The sequence below is a fragment of the Ailuropoda melanoleuca genome, unplaced genomic scaffold, assembly GCF_002007445.2.
Source record: "Ailuropoda melanoleuca isolate Jingjing unplaced genomic scaffold, ASM200744v2 unplaced-scaffold3200, whole genome shotgun sequence".
NCBI lineage: Eukaryota > Metazoa > Chordata > Mammalia > Carnivora > Ursidae > Ailuropoda > Ailuropoda melanoleuca.
Window position 1 is genome coordinate 1 of NW_023202727.1, and position 15,785 is coordinate 15,785.

The following is a 15,785-nucleotide window of genomic DNA, read 5'->3' on the forward strand; positions in this document are numbered from 1 at the left end:
GGCTTCTTCCTCTCCCACTCCCCCTGCTTGTGTTCCCTCTCTCGCTGACCGTCTCTCTCTCTGTCAAATAAATAAATAAAATCTTTAAAAAAAAAAATGCCTGGAGCAGAAAGGGGCTACCTGGGATTTTAAAGTAGCTGTGGGGTTGTTTTGGTTTGTTTTTTTGTTTTAAGTTCAGTGAACTAAACAAGTTCAGTGAGAACCAACTAGGTCATGGGTGCCAAGAACGGAAGGAACAAGGCAGGATCTTTGCTTAGAGAATTCGCATTATGTCTAATATGAGATGGGAGTACAAACAAAATTTAGTACAGAGTGATAAGGGCAAGCATAATTCGTAAAGTAGATACTGCAAATGCCCACCCCTGAAATAGGCTTCTTCATTTTTTTTTATTATTAACATATAACGTATTATTTGTTTCAGGGGTACCGGTCTGTGATTCATCAGTCTTACACAATACACAGCGTTCACCGTAACACATAAACCCTCCCCAGTGTCCATTACCCAGCCACCCTCACCCTCCCACCCCACCCCCACTCCAGCAACCCTCAGTTTGTTTCCTGGGATTAAGAGTCTCTTATGGTTTGTCTCCCTCTCTGGTTTCATCTTGTTTCATTTTTTTCTTCTCTTCCCTATGATCCTCTGCCTTGTTTCTCAAATTCCAATCGTTGAGATCATATGATAACTGTCTTTCTCTGATTGACTTTGAAACAGGCTTCTTAAAAGTATGAAAAGGTATCATTTCATCCCACTCTAATCCTTTCTGTGTTCAGTCAACTTCTATTTATTGTGACTTTTTTAGAATGACTTTGGCTTGATCATTCTTATTAAATCAGTTCATGTTGTCAGCCTCTCCTTGTGCTGCAGTACCTGACCCTGTGCTTGTGTGATTGAGTGATTTAGAAATGTTCCAAAATCAGTCCTCACCAGTTATTTCATTATTTACTATGTCCTTGATTTTGTGCCCCTCTTTTGAGGATAATGGTGCAGGCATCCCATGCTCCTGCCTCCTGATCTGAAGCCTTCGACTTACCATAACATGTGTTCTTCACTGTAGTCCTGCAGTATTTCATAATTAAAGCAAACTGGAGTCCTATGCACAGAATATGCAATCTAGAGAAATTTTTATTGTTTTATAGAGTTGCTAATAATAATCTCTAGGTCAGTATGGCTTCTTTTTCTTACTAGTTTTCTTAACTACCTATTTCTCTTCCTCTGCATAGTGCCTCTTAGCTTGTAACTTAACTAGTTAGTAAATACAACTTTATTCTTAAGTAAAGATTAAGGTAATTGATCCTTAGGGAAGCCCTTGCATGTGGTGTCCAGGAGTCATGAAAGTGGGTTGCTTAGGAAAATGAATGAAGTTATTATACTGTTAGACAGGAGTGAGGGTGGCAGTGGTTATTTACAGAGAAGGGAAATATGGATAGGTAAAAGAGCAGACAGGGAATTAGGAAGAGATTATGGGCTCTGAACCTGCTTCGTCTGCTGTCACTGTGGAAGTCGGAGGTGGCCGTAGAAGTTGATGCCAGGAGGGATGCTAGGGGTTGGAGATGAGCCTGTGTTGGCAGGTGAGGTGGTATAAGTATGAAAAGAAAAGGATCTAGGACAGAATAATAGAAGACAGACACAGGGCAAGTGACCCAAGAGAAACCAGAGAAGGATGAGTTTGACAAGTAAGAGGAAAACCAAGAGAAAGATATTCCAGAAGCCAAAGGAAGAGTGAAGCTTCATGGCATCACATGTTTTAGGATTAAGGGCTAAATAAAAAGAGACCACTACCTTTGTCAGGTAGGGGGATCATGAGTTAAATACCTCACAAGAGCATGTTAGCAGAAAGGCGAGGGAGGAGGCCTGACTGCGGTGGATTGAGGAGTGACTGGGAAACGGCACACAGACCACGTGCTCAGTGTATCCTCTTCCTTTTGGATCAGAGATGGAGCACATACAAATGAAAACCTGAGCGTGTCCATAAGGTGAGGTAGGGACAGGGGAAATTGGTTAAACATATGGGAGCAGGTGTCCACAGGGTCTGAGAAGGAATGACAGCAATAACCAGGTGGGATGGGTTTGCCAGGAAAAGGCACAAGGACGCCTGCTTCTCCAAGACAAGAGGGAAGACCATTGGAAATGCTAAAGGCAGATATTTGTGAAAGGAAGGGAGAGAAGTTGGGAGTATTCTACCTGGCAGCGTCTCTCCTCACCGTGAGGTAGGGAGCTATGCTAGCAAGTAAGGGGGACTGGAAGAAAGTGGGAAGGGATATTAGGACAGGGTCAACACCCTGAGTTGTCAGGAGTGACTCCGACTAGGAATAATTACAGTAGTTTAGTTCATCAGAGGATGAAAACGTGACATTTATGACGGCTCCACCTCAGCACAGCTACCTGCCTTGCTTCAGTGGTGCTTATCAATTCCGGCACAGGACTGGAGAGCGTCTGTGCAAGTAATCCAAGTTGTGGATGGCCCCATGGTGGGGGCCGACTGACTGTCTGGAGCAAGCAAACTGAGGACTTTGTTACAGAATGCACAAAATGTTTGGGTAAGTACTGGACCAGGAGTCCAGCCTTCTGGTGCCCTGATGCCAACAAGCATTCCCCACTCAGAAGAAGTTGGGAAATAACGGCAGATAGTTTTCTCATCTATTCTTTGGTTTCTTTCATCCCTAGAAATGTTTTTCTACTTTTGTTATGGCATTTGAATGTGGTTTTTAAGTATATTCAATAAAAAATAGATAAAATAAAAGCATATTCAGTAAGATGTCATCACTGTCTCCTATGAGTGGGGGGAAAATCAGGCATTGGGAAAGCATGGAACTCACAGCAGCTGGCCCGTGTACCATAGTTTGGTCTTTTTAATAAAGAACTCTCAATGTGATTCCCAACGTTGAAACTAGCGATTGATATTCAGGCTATACAATATAAGACTTGAAAAAGCCCCTTGAAATATTATGGCAATATCAGTAAGAAGTGTTTTTATCTCATTCCTTATTTTTAAAAAATGCATGTGCACATCTGTCCCTTTAACAGCTTGCATACTTCAGGAAGCTAAAACCTTTATAAAGCACGTCAAGAAGTCCTACACACTGGCCCTTGTTTAACTGTGTTCACAGTTTTCCCTGCTCAGTACTGGAATTGTGTAGGAGAAAGTGTTCACTATCAACTGTTCTCTATGAATAGGGATGTGTGTGGATTGAAAGAAAAACTATATGCTCTGGTGTTATCTGGTAAAGGAAAGAAAGAAGAGTAACCTAAGAGTTCTCATGCCAGCCTCAACTGCCATCTAAAGTAATTACAAGAATCTGTCGTCACCTCACACAGTGACTCGAGGAACCAGAGGTCGGCAGATTGGCAGGCCAGGTGTCAACTGTGAGGTAAGGACTGCAGCCAGAGAAGTGGCTCCGGAAGCCTGGGGTTTCATCGCTGTCTCCTCCTGGAGGCAGCCCTTAGAGGTGAGGCTTGCTGTGGTGGCTCTGGTGAGAACCCCAGTTGGGTCATCCACTTGCCTAGCTCCGAGCATGAGGAAACTATGAAAAAGCAAACAGAAAAGCACGTGCATGCACGCGCGCACACACATTTGTACGTAAACTTGCTTTTTTTCTCTTTTAGCAGCAGAAATGCATAAAAACAGCTGGCAGTATAGAAGACGTGGGAGAAGGAGCCACCAGCAGAACCCTTGGTTCAGACAACAGGGTTCTGAAGAGAGGCAAGTGCTGCTGCCTGGGGCCACTCGAGCCCTGTGGCAGCCTCAGATGTGCGGGAGTCACCAGGGCTCTCACCGCAACGCAGGGGAGGCCGCTGCTGCAAGTCAGCCTGCCTGCCGCACTTGGAGTAGTGAGGAGATACGGCCACACTCTTCTTTCTTTTCAGAGTGACTGTGACCTCTGGCCTGAGCATTAGCCAGAGGCTTAGAAGTAGACAGTATCAGAACTGGAGAGCTGTTTTTCTAGTTTGCAGACTTTTTCTGTCTCCCTTATTTCCCAGCAATGAAAATAGCTTTCTGGAGACCTAATTTCATTAACTCAGCCTAAGTCAACATCATGTACCCAGCTTAGAAAGTAAAACCTAGTCTATACTGAGTTAGTCCCCGGTGCAAACATTTTCCATTCTCAACTTACTCTTCTTATGGCCAGAAGTCCTGTTGGCCCTGGACTGTGAACCAGTGTCCTCTCCTGGTGTGAGCGGGTTATCTCGTGCTGAGACTAGATTGTATTTCCTTCGTGCTGAGTCTGCATCACAAGCATTCCAATTTTACAACTCTTCCACACTTCAGACCTCCTCCTAAAATGGACAGATTTCTAGCTACAGGGTCAGAAGATGGCAAATACCAAGATGCTTCTCTAGAACAGATGAGCCTAAACAGTAACAAAACCATCAACAGGTGGAAAGAACCAGGGCTTCGGAATTACGAGGTCCGGATTTGACACTTTGCCTTCTCCTGTGTGAATTTGGGCAAGTTACTTAATCACTCTGAGTCACTCTTGTACAAAAGAGAGCTAATACTTAAGAGTTTGCAGTACTGCATGGAAAGCCTCTGATGGGCTGCTTGCCTCTGAGTAGGCCCTTCATACGTGGTGGGCCTCAGTGCAGAATAAGATCTATTACTCTAAGCCAGAGTCGCAGACTTGACCCATATTGTAGAACAATCAGGACAGTGCCCAGTGTTTATATGTTTTGTAAGGAGAACCATGGATACTTTTTGGGCCCCAGGCCTTCCCACAAGAGTACAACGTGTAGCAAAATGTGATCTGTGCAAGAAGAGAGTCTCAACTCTGCTCTGGCAGAGTCATGTGGAAACACACTGGGCAGCCACCTTCTGGGCTCTGTGTGGAAAGAATGGAGCAGCAGTCCTTGGACTAGAAATGTAGACATTTGTCATGACACTTAATCCTTCCTCCTCTTGCTGCTGATCACGCGTGAGCTGCCGCAGAAAGCTCCAGGCCATAAAAAGGGAGAATAAATAATTTTCTCTGAAACTGCATAGTTAGTATTTAGAGACAAAAGAGAAAGTTCTTTCATTCCCTCAGCCTAGTTATTCAATTTGTATTCCTTTGGGGGATGGGGAGGAAGTTCTTGACTTTAAAGCAGATTTTGTCAGGATTCTAAAATTAGGTGTTTTGCTCTATCATTATATCCTTCAGCCTGTAATTGCCACAGAAGCTGCTTCTGGCTTTGCAAATCAAGTGTTTAAACCGTGGCTGTATCCTAGTATTAACTGAGCAAATCACCTCTGTGCCTTGAACCCCATTTTCTCCATCTGTAAGGTGGTATGGCCAAGTAAAATTTAAACACTTTGTACTGCTAAATCCAGTAAAGAATAAAATGCACCTGGCCTTGTAACTGATATTGACCTCACAAAATGCTCAAGTGAGGAGATAAGGAAAGGGAATTACTGTGTCACATATCCTGTTAAGGATGAGGAACCAAAACCTTGTCCTAAATTTTGTGTATTTGTAGTAGGTAAACTGCTTTCAAGGACAAGGGAGAGATCAGGGCTCTCCAAGTAATCAGAAGGGTCAGAGGGCTGGGGTGCAGGCCATGGAACTGATCCCTGCAGGATCCCACAGTCAGAGAATAACTGGGACTCAGGCGCTTCACCGCGAGTTACTATGACTATGTGTCAACAGGGGTAACTCAGTGGCACAGCAAACCTCACAGGATTCTGGCCACGTCGGCGATGACGAGGCCCCATCGACCTCATCCGGCACAGCTGGGAGTTCTTCCGTGCCAGGTGAGGCTGTCTGTTGGACAGTAGTCCTCCTGTGGCCCTGCCTGTGGGGAAAGATGAGACCTCGTCCTGCCTCACCATCTGGTTACAGCTGCTTGGGGTGCCCGTCTCAGCCCTGTCTTCGCTTGCGTGTGGGTACACTCCTTGTGTGTCACCAGCCCATTCCTGGCTTGGAGGATATTCTGGAGCAAATTGAAACACTAAACATCCCGACTGTGTCAGGAACGGGGATCCTGAGGCAGACGACTCCCCGCCATGGGCACAGGATGGTGACTGACAACATTAGCCCGCCTCCTGCCCCTCAAAACAGACGGGCCTTTGGGTTTCTTCGTGGGTGGGTCAGTGCAGTGTTCTAAGTTGAAGTGGATTTCATTTCTTTTGATAAAGATCTGCCAGGGTATTACTTTGACCCTGAAAAGAAACGCTACTTCCGCTTGCTTCCTGGACATAACAACTGCAACCCCCTCACGAAGGAGGGCATCCGGCAGAAGGAGATGGAAAGCAAAAGGCTGCAGCTGCTGGAAGAAGAAGACAAGCAGAAAAAGGTGGGCTCCACACTCCTGGTGCCCACCCTGTCCCCTCTACTGGTGACAGGAGGTGCCGGTTAGATGCCCCTGGAACACTTAGCATGGTGCCCTTGAGGAAACATGGCATCAAGCTCCCCCCATAGGAATCTGATGAAGAGAATAAGAACAGGCAAGAAATCTCCCACTGCCCCTTTTCTTACCTGCAAAATTTCATCAGTGATTCTCACATCTTGTCCTTCCCTGGAGGAGTCTTGGGAAGTGGCATGATACAGTTTCAGTAACCGTGTATCTTAAATAGAAAACCATGGTGTGTGGTGTGGATATAAGGATTTCCTGCATCCCTTCTGGGTATTAGATGCCAGGACATTTCAGTGGTTTACGGGGGCCCCGGGGTCACCACAGGTCAAACGGAAAGCATGGTGAAGACCTGAGTGACCAGGGCTGTCCTTGAGCTCACTAGCAGGCTGGCTTTATCTCCTCACCTGGTTCTCCAGGTAAATTGACGGGGAGCTTAGACGTGGGCACCAGGCCAGCTTTCCAGCTCATGTGTGCCTTCTTGTGACAGACTTTTCCTCCTGCCAAGGAGAGGAGACTGTCAGATCTCTATACGTATAATTTCTGCCAACTTAGTACACCTGCTTCTTCATTAGATCCTATGAAACTAAAAACATTCTCCATTATCCCATAACCTAAATCTTCATTGAATCTTTTGTTTTTTGTTTAGAAAATAGCCAGAATGGGCTTTAATGCATCTTCATTGCTACAGAAAAGCAAGCTGGGATTTCTCAATGTCACCAGTTACTGCCGGTAAGACAAAGCCTCGTTAAGCTTTTTTCATGAATGTTCTTTTCCTGTTCCTTATTTCCATGGTTCAAGAAGCCAGTCAGGATAGGGCACCTAACCACTCTGAGGAGTCCTTACAGTTGGGCACAGGGGGGAGGAGCACAGCCTGCCTTCTGCTAAAACCAGCCCTGAGAAAATCATTTTCCCTTTAGAGCAAGGGGAGAGGCTCCTCCTGCAGGAGGCCAAGGAAAGAGAAGGGATCTAGGCAGAGAAACTCAGCAGAAATTTCTCAAGATGTTTCCTCTATGTTACTTGAAATCATTTTCAGTGTCATGAAGGTCTTATAACTTCATTCCCATGAGATTTCTGCCTCCTTCTCCCCTTCCAGTGAGTTGTTCACCCAAAATAGAGCATTAAAGGGATGTATGTGTACTAAACCTCATATACTTGTGATGTCTGATATAATTCTAACTAAAACCCTGTGAGCTAGGTTGATACTTCCCCAGTTTTCAGAAGTGACTGAGGCTCAGAGTGGAGCGATTGGCTCAGAGTAAAGCTAGAAAGGACGGGATCCCTGTAGCTTCAATGCCTGAGCTCCTGAGCCCTGCCTCCTGCTGTGCACGGGCCTCTGAAGAAACATCACATGGGGCACAGCACTTATCTTGGAGCGGCGCCCCCTTTGGGGAAGGCCAGCCACGCAAGGGTTCCCCGCCAGGGTAAGGAGAGCAGGCCTCTCCTGTGTTCCCCTCCTGAGAAGGCAAAGAGTTAAGGTCTAGTTAGATCTCTTGTCCCCTTAAAACCTGCTCTGTTCTTCATGGGGTGGCGGCCGTGATGTGGAGAAGGGTCTCCATATCTGGCTCTTTCTCATCGGGCGCTCTTCGGCATGCTGTTCCATTTCTCAGGCACATTCACCTCGCGAAGGAGTTGTACTGGATGATCCAAAAACAAATTCGTCTAGTTCTAACTTTCTTTGACTCTGTGAATGGGCCACCATTTCTCAAGAGTTCAATAAGTGAGATTCTTTGGGATCCTGCTCAGCTCCATTGCTGAGAATTACTTGGGAGGAGAGACGGCTGACTAGGGGCGGTGGTCTCCAGGGGGTGGGCCAGGGCAGAGTCTCCGAGTCTGCTTCACTGGTGGCTAGGCACAGTGTCCATGCCCTCCCCACCCCTCTTTCCCTCTGCAGTTTAGCTCATGAGCTGCGAGTGAGCTGCATGCAGAGGAAAAAGGTCCAGATTCAGAGCTCGGATCCCTCCGCTTTGGCAAGCGACCGATTTAACCTCATACTGGTGAGTGGGAGGGAGCTCCTTGTGGGTGTCAGAGGTATAGCTTTTATCCCCTGACACTGCGTGGCTTAACCTTGGCTTTCATCAGGCTTAGTTACGTGGAAGCCAGTGCCGTGAAAGCAGGTGGTGTCCCCTTGGTTTTACGGTTCTAACGTGTGCCTGCTGGCTACCTGCTGACAGGGCAGGCCGTGCTGACCAGGCTCACCCCCACTACAGCTCTGTCATTTAGCCTGAGAGCCTGGGCCCACCACACACTGACTGAGAACCATCACACAGTAATTTCCCGTTGGGTGTGTTGGGTACAGACTAAAAGGCACACAGTGGACCAGGGGCTTCTAATCCTTCCTATTCTGGGGCAGTGTCTGGTGGCCACACCTAGAGCTCCAGTGTCCTTCAGTAGCAACCATGTGTTACTCCCTCGCTCGCTGGCTCTGACCTGAGTGGCAGGGGCCTGCAGGCCTGGACTCCTGGGCCTGCACTTCCGGCACTCCTTTATCACATCATTTACAGGGAGCAGAGAGTCCCCTCCTTTAGGTTAGACCTGGGCTGGAAGCCAAGGCTAAAGCCAGAGCCAACTGCTTGAACCCAGGGTTCAGAGTAATGTTGGCAGAAGACCCCAGGGTCCGCCGAGTTAGACCAGAAGCTTGAGGCTACAGGAGATCATGGTCTGCCCTGCAAGCCCGGTCCTTCCTGGAGGCCGGGGGAAGGCTGAGGAGAATGAGAGGATACAAAATGGAGAGCCTCAGCCTGCTGGACAGGACTGGAATCTGAAGCCGCAGAGCTGACTCTTGAGGTCTTGCCCCAGGAGACCTCAACAGGAGAACCCTTACGTGAGGGGCATTCCAGGACGCCCATTCTCTCCTGGGGCTTTACTTCCCCAAGGGTCTGGGGCTACAGTTGGACCGGAATCTATAGGATACTTTCGTGCGGTGCATTCCCCTCCGGAGCCACTTCCCTGGGGTTCCTGGGTAAAACTGGGTGGGGACGCACGTGCTGCGTAGGATGGCCCAAGCCCGCAGTCCTCGTGCTTCGTCTCACACAAGCCTCACACTGGCACAGAGATCTTCCCAGTCACCCAGAGTTAGAGATGACTGGCTGGCTGTGTGGACTAGAGTTTTGGGAAGGGTGCTTTGCAACCTAGAGATCCGTTTTTCCAATCGGATTCTAGTCACTGTGATGATTCTTCAGGAAACGTGCTTTCTGAGTAAACTTGCAAAGTGAATACATTTTCACTAGCATCCAAACCCTTGTATGTGTGTACATAGTATTTATAAATATATCTAAAACACATAAATATGTAGGGTTTTTGTTTTGAAGTAATTATTCACCGCATTTTTTAAATGAGAAAAAATAACTCACATCCCAGTGCAGTCTTTTCCATTGTAATTTTTTTTTCAGTGCAGTGGGCTTGCTTTTTTTTTTTTTTTTTAAACTTGGTGGGGAGATGCCTATGTAATGGGAATCCAATTTTATATCCTCCTTTTACCCCTTCACAGGGGTATAACTAGCATTTTTCACATTGTATGTGGCTTTCATGATGGCTACATGTCACCATGTGGCCCATCTAAACAGTTTACCTGGGTGGACATTGAGACTCTTCCAAACACAATTCTGAGTGGAGTCACTGTACAGATGGACCTCAGACTCCCTGACAGTGCCCCCTCACTGCCCTTAGCCCTCCTCCTGATTGTGAGACCACAGAGCTGTTAGCATTGCCCATTGACGGCTGGGCTGAGTAGGGGCAAGTAGGTTATTTCCATGCTCCATGCTCCATGCTCTCTCGTGGGTAGGAACACTCACCAGGTGAAGATGCATAGAGCATGGGATCCTAGAGAGATGGGCAGATGGTCTTGGGCAGCTCGCCTGGCTCAGCCGGAAGGTGACCTAGAGTCTCTTTTCCCCTCCAGGCGGATACCAACAGTGACCGGCTCTTCACAGTGAATGATGTCAAAGTCGGAGGCTCCAAGTATGGCATCATCAGCCTGCGAGGTCTGAAGGCCCCCTCGCCCAAGGTGCATATGCACGAAAACCTCTACTTCACCAACCGGAAAGTATGTTGCCTTTCCCACTAATTAGCCTGGCAGCCCCCTTTGCACTTGGGATCCAAGGGCCCTGCCGTAGTTGGCCCAATTCAGAGGAGAGGAGAGAACTTTGTGAAGAAGTGGGGGGGCTTGAGTACCTATTTTCCCCAGGGAAAATGGAGTCGTAGATCTTGAGAACCCATAGGGGAAGAAAGAGGCCTCAGGAATTTTTTTTCTTGGAAGAGAAGTAAGTGTCGATAGTTGGGAGAAGACGTGAAACTTCTTTAGGCTTGAAGGGCTCTTTTAACTGGTTGTACAGACCTTCCCTCCAGGAGGATCAAGGTGACCCGAAGGAGCCCTTGCCAAGCATAGAGTTCCTGGCTGTGGACTGAGGCAGCCTGAGCGGGGAGTCCTACAGTGCATCAGTCACTCAGTCTTTGGCCTATGCAGAGGTTACGTAAATAAAAAGAGATTACAATACAGCACAGCTTGCTGTCTAGGGAGCCGCCTTTAAATTCCCCTGGGGTGATGAATGCACGTGAAGAAGCGGTGACCTGAGCCACAAGATAGCTACAGGCTGAAAATGGTTTCTGGGTGAAGTGAGAATCCAGTATGCCTTTCAGGGTTACGTTTGTCCCCTGCTGCTGCGGAGACTCCAGCCCCAAACCAGAGAGTATACCAGGGGTCTCACTGCGAGGTCCATGCTGATGACAAAGGACCGATGTCTGGGGGTTGCTTCCTCTCTGTTCCTCTCAAGGCCCTATGTGGTGGAGCAGGGGATTTGCCTGTTCTGGTGCTCGTTCCAGCGCCTTTAAAAGAAGTAAGACCTGGAGAAAGAAGTCTCGTGTCTGTATCCGCATTAGTTATTCCATAGGAAAGCATTTGTCTTTCTCTCTGTGAGTTGGCAGTCAAACCAGTCTTGCTGTGTGCTTCCTTACCAGGTTAACTCTGTGTGCTGGGCCTCGCTGAATCACCTGGATTCCCACATTCTGTATCTTTTGGCTGATGAAGAGGTTTGGTGGGCAGGCCATGCCCTGGTGTGGAGCTGGGCATCTGTGGGGTTTGTGAGGTGGCATCTTAGTGGCCAGAGGTCTGCCCCATTTTGTATGCATGTCTCACCCTTTAAGAGAGAATAGTGCAGCTCAGGTAGAGAATGAGGATTGCCATGGAGCACAGAGAAGTCGCGGACTTCCCAGGGTGACATTGATGTTACTATATGCCGGACACTGTTAGGAAGAGTAAAGCCTTAGGCGGGAACCCCATATCCTCCTGAGGTGAAGGAGGAGGAGCTCAGAGCTACATTGGTTTGAGGGTGGGCCAGGCCTGTTGTGGGGGGAGACTGAGGGTGGGCATCAGTAAAGGGGAAAAGGGAATCCTTTGGCATTGGACATGAGTGTGTGGGCTCTGTGCCTAGGGTCCCTGCCAGACATAGCCTTCTTTCTTTTTAATTTATTTATTTGAGAGCAAGAGAGGGCATGAACCGGGGGTGGGTGGACAGAGGCAGGAGAAACAGGCTCCTGGCTGAGCAGGGAGCCCAATGCAGAGCTCAATCCTAGGACCCTGGGATCGTGACCTGAGCTGAAGGCAGATGCTTAACCGACTGAGTCACCCAGGCACCCCCAGAGACAGCCTTCTTTAGATCAGTCTTCATCCTAGTCTCTGCCCTCTCAGAGAACAATCAGGGCTCTTTTGCTAAGAGCACAGGAGTGCAGGGTCAGGCTGGCTGGACCCTTCCTCTGGAATCCCGGGGCACTGTTGATGATGGACAAGACAACTGTCTATCCTGTGCTTCTGGGAGTAATATGGTTTGAGCCAAAGCCACATGTTCATGAGTATTGTCCATGGTTCGTTTTCATAATAAATGAGTTCTTAAAACTCTGACCGCTCATTATACCTAACACCCACTTCATGAGTTGTCACGGGGCTCACGTTAGTTGACATCTGTGAATGCACTTAGCACAGTGCTTGGCACATCATGGGTTCTCAACACACCATGGCTGAATCGGAACCTGTTGGGATTTTTTTAATTTGTTCCACGGCACTCCATTTTTAAAAGTCTAAAGTACTTTAGAGATCTGGTTATAAATTTTACATAAGACAAAAAAACTGTGTGTGGCCTGTAAGTTGAACATTTTATGTGGCTTTCATTTGGTGGGATTCTGTGGGGGGACAGGACCACCTGTTACTGTGATGATCTTACCAGAGGACAGAAGAGACCAGATCTTAAAGGAGAGAAAACCAGAGCCTTGCTCTCATTTCTGATCTGAAGACAGGATGACATTTTCCCAGGTTTCTCTTCTTACACTAAGGAGAGAATAAAAATCCATGTAACTGGGTTTAAAGAGCATGGTCGATGGTAGCTTCATCAGCCCCTTGCCCTCTGGTGGTCATTTCAGGTAATCTTCAGGCTTCTGTGCACCTGCTGCTTCTGCTGAAGGTCACGGAACCTTCTCCCTTTACCAAAATGGCACCTTGTTGGGCCCAGTCCTCTGCGTTTCCCCCCACAGAATGGGAAGAGGTTAGACTGCAGCTCCCTTCTGGGCTCTTCAACACCTGTGGCCTCTGAAAGGACTGAATCTGATACTGGCCCATTCGTATCACATGAAGTTTAAGGGTAATTTGGATCTTAGTCCTAGTAACTTAAAGTACACCTGGGTAGGGACTCCCTTCCCACATCCTCGCCCTCCAGACCTAGAAGCAAAAGAGGTTGCTTTAGGAAGGACTTGGGCTGCCCAGCTGCAGGGCTATCGTTTATAGCTTCGGCAGTCTCTCTAACTAGAGATACTTAACACGGGGCCTACAGCCCAAGGCAGAGTGACATGCACATGTCACACATTGAGATGATCAGGAATGTTGCCTGATTGCTTTGCAGATGTTTACCATTTTCAGTGAGGCGTGTGTGTTCGTTCCAGCAAAGTCCACTGAGCAGATGCAGTCCCTGTGCGCGTGCTGGAGAGGGTAGCGCAGCAGGCGCTCAGTCTCTGCAGTGATGTCCGCAGGGCAGTTGGATGCTAGCGGGATGGAGGGATTGGGATGGCCTTCCTGGAGGTGACTCCTGCATGGGAAGGAGGGGACGGAGCTCCCAGCAGAAGGAAGAGACAGGAGGGAGCTTGGCACTTGGGGCAGCAGTAAGTGGTCTAGTATCCATGAGGTCTCTGGCAAGGTGAGGTCCCGGTGCTGGGATGTTCTGGAGGACTATGGCCCTGGAGGCGTATCTTATGAGAGGCTGGCAAGGGTGAGACCTCAGATGGGGGGGGGGCACTGCTGCAAGACTGTGGGCAGGGGAGAGGGTGTGGTGGCTGAGCAGAGATGGAGAAGAGGCTCAGGGTCTAGGCCAGGCAATGTAGGTGATAGGAAGTCCAAAGGGGGAGACTCCCAGAGGGTGGTCTCGAGGCCACCAGCAAGCATGTCATTGGAAATGGTGCTATGTGGCCACAGTCAAAACCGGAGACCTCAGGGAGGATATTTCACGGGGAGGTGAGTGTCAGACCTGAGTTTCAGTGGGCTGGAGAGTAAAAGGAAGACAAGGGAGTGAGAGAAACACAGACTCCTCTGAGAGAAGTTTGGCTGTGAAGGGACAGGAAGCAGATCAGTCAGAAGACAGCCCAGTAGACACGTGGGTGAGACAGAGACAGAGGCAGTTCAGGGAAAAGGAAACCCAAGTGACCGTGATCCGATCTGTCGGCACCCTGGCTATAGTCAGGAGGCTAAAGCTAAAATGATGGCATGTCAGTTTACACCCGCTCAGATGAGCACGAAGCAGGCTGTTTGCAGACTGCACGGCATGACCTCCATCCATGGGCTGTTAGGTCCATTTGTGAGCGGCATTCTTTTTTAATGAAATAGACTAGAAAATAATGAGTCCCATATTTAGTGAGCAAATATTTTATGACTCTTTTCAGTTCTTTGTGTGTATGTAGTGTGTGGTAGCATAAAATGAAACTCATATCACGGGTTCAAGAAAACACTGCCTTAAAGCAGCCTTCCACACATGGAGTACGAGGCAGGAAACCAGGAGGGGCTTTTTGTTCCAGCAGCAGAGCAAAAAAACCCAGAACAACGTAAGTGCCCATCAGCAGGAAACAAGACAGATGAGTTGTATATTCATACAAAGGCGTGGTCCACCACGAAAGCAAAGAGATTGGAGCTCCAAAATCAACACGGATGAATCTAGAAGACAGTGGAGATGGAACAGTTGTAGAAGAATAGAGCATGGCCCAGAACTGAGACCAGTTTTAGAATGTGATTCTGGGTAGGGGAGAAGGAAGAATTGGACTGGGGAGGCGTCAGGGAGGCTTTCAAATGTGTCTGTGATACTTTTTTCCTTTTAAAAAATCTGAAACTAAATGTGGAATATGTAAACATGTTAAATCTGGCTCATGGTGTTACAGTTTCTTGAAGGGTACTAATGCCCACTCTCTTGCCAGAGGAGACCCTTGTACTTGACTGTCCTTAACAGCTTTTCCAGGCTGTGCCTCATGGGAATCGCAGAGACCCCAGGCTGTGCCACCCTGCTCCCTGCGTCGCTGTTCGTCAGTAGTCATCCAGGTACCAAGTCCTTTCCCTTCAGAGGAGGCGGCGCTCCGAGGGAGGTCTCGGTCCCTGCCTCCCAGGAGCCGCAGCCCACAACGGTATAGACTCTGTGGTGCAGGCTCGGACAAGAGGGGTGGGACCACGGGCTGGACGAGCCCAAGCCAGCCTGCAGCAGCACTTGTAATAGAATTCCTGAAACCTGACCCAGGATTTGTACCAGAAGTGCGTACGTCTTTACACACCCCTCCTTTCGGGTCACCTCAGCAGCCAGAACAGTTAACAGTACAAGAGAGCAGAGTATTTATTTGGGCTGCCCGTACAGATCGTGCAGAAAAGCCTGGCGCCTGCTGCTGGCGATGCTCACAATGTGTGGGCCTGAGCGCAGTCTGACTTCTTCCTCGCAGCATTCTGGGTATGAAGTTTGCAGTCTTTCAGAGACTTAGGATCCATTAGATAAGGGTCAGGCCTCTAAGAGAGTGGGCCTTCGGGCAGACCTGGCCCGAATCCCGGCTCTGCCCCTTACCAGCGTGAACAGGCTGCTTAAATCCTGTGAAAAGAACTCCCACCTTCCATGGAGGATTAAAGGAGTGATACACACTCAGCCTGGGGCCTGACATTTCTTCGTGAGCAGGCATATGTGGCAGGAGTGTGGATATCACCATTTTTACAGATGAGGAAGCTGAGGCAAAGAGAGGTTCAGAACCTGCCTTACAAAAGTGATCAGCGGTGTCCCAAGTCAGGATAGTGGTTCCCTCTAGGCAAGAGTGGGGAGGTCGTAATTGGGAGGGGTATCAGGGTACTGGAATGTTTTGCTTCTTAACCTCAGTGGTGGTCACGTGTCTATTTACTTTGTGATAACTCACACTGTATATTTGGGGTGTGTGCCCTTTATGTATTATTAAAAGACTTATA

At 48.3% G+C, this 15,785-nt stretch overlaps 1 protein-coding gene across 6 annotated transcripts; it reads left to right on the forward strand.

The window, feature by feature from the left end:
• The first annotated feature begins 603 nt into the window (after positions 1–603).
• Positions 604–15,778, forward strand: LOC100477217 (DDB1- and CUL4-associated factor 4). 6 transcript variants are annotated; one of them, XM_034650937.1, is made up of 11 exons: positions 604–1,974; positions 2,422–2,538; positions 3,317–3,369; positions 3,605–3,701; positions 5,623–5,726; positions 6,111–6,268; positions 6,975–7,057; positions 8,220–8,322; positions 10,227–10,370; positions 11,282–11,331; positions 14,809–15,778. In XM_034650937.1, the coding sequence occupies exons 4-11, from the start codon at positions 3,613–3,615 to the stop codon at positions 14,975–14,977; spliced, it is 900 nt and encodes a 299-aa protein (XP_034506828.1). In that variant the 5' UTR covers positions 604–1,974; positions 2,422–2,538; positions 3,317–3,369; positions 3,605–3,612; the 3' UTR covers positions 14,978–15,778. The 6 variants fall into 6 exon arrangements, with proteins under 6 accessions (XP_034506828.1, XP_034506826.1, XP_034506827.1 ...); XM_034650934.1 differs by having other exon boundaries at positions 605–1,974; positions 3,176–3,369; XM_034650935.1 differs by having other exon boundaries at positions 604–2,538.
• Positions 15,779–15,785: the final 7 nt, after the last annotated feature.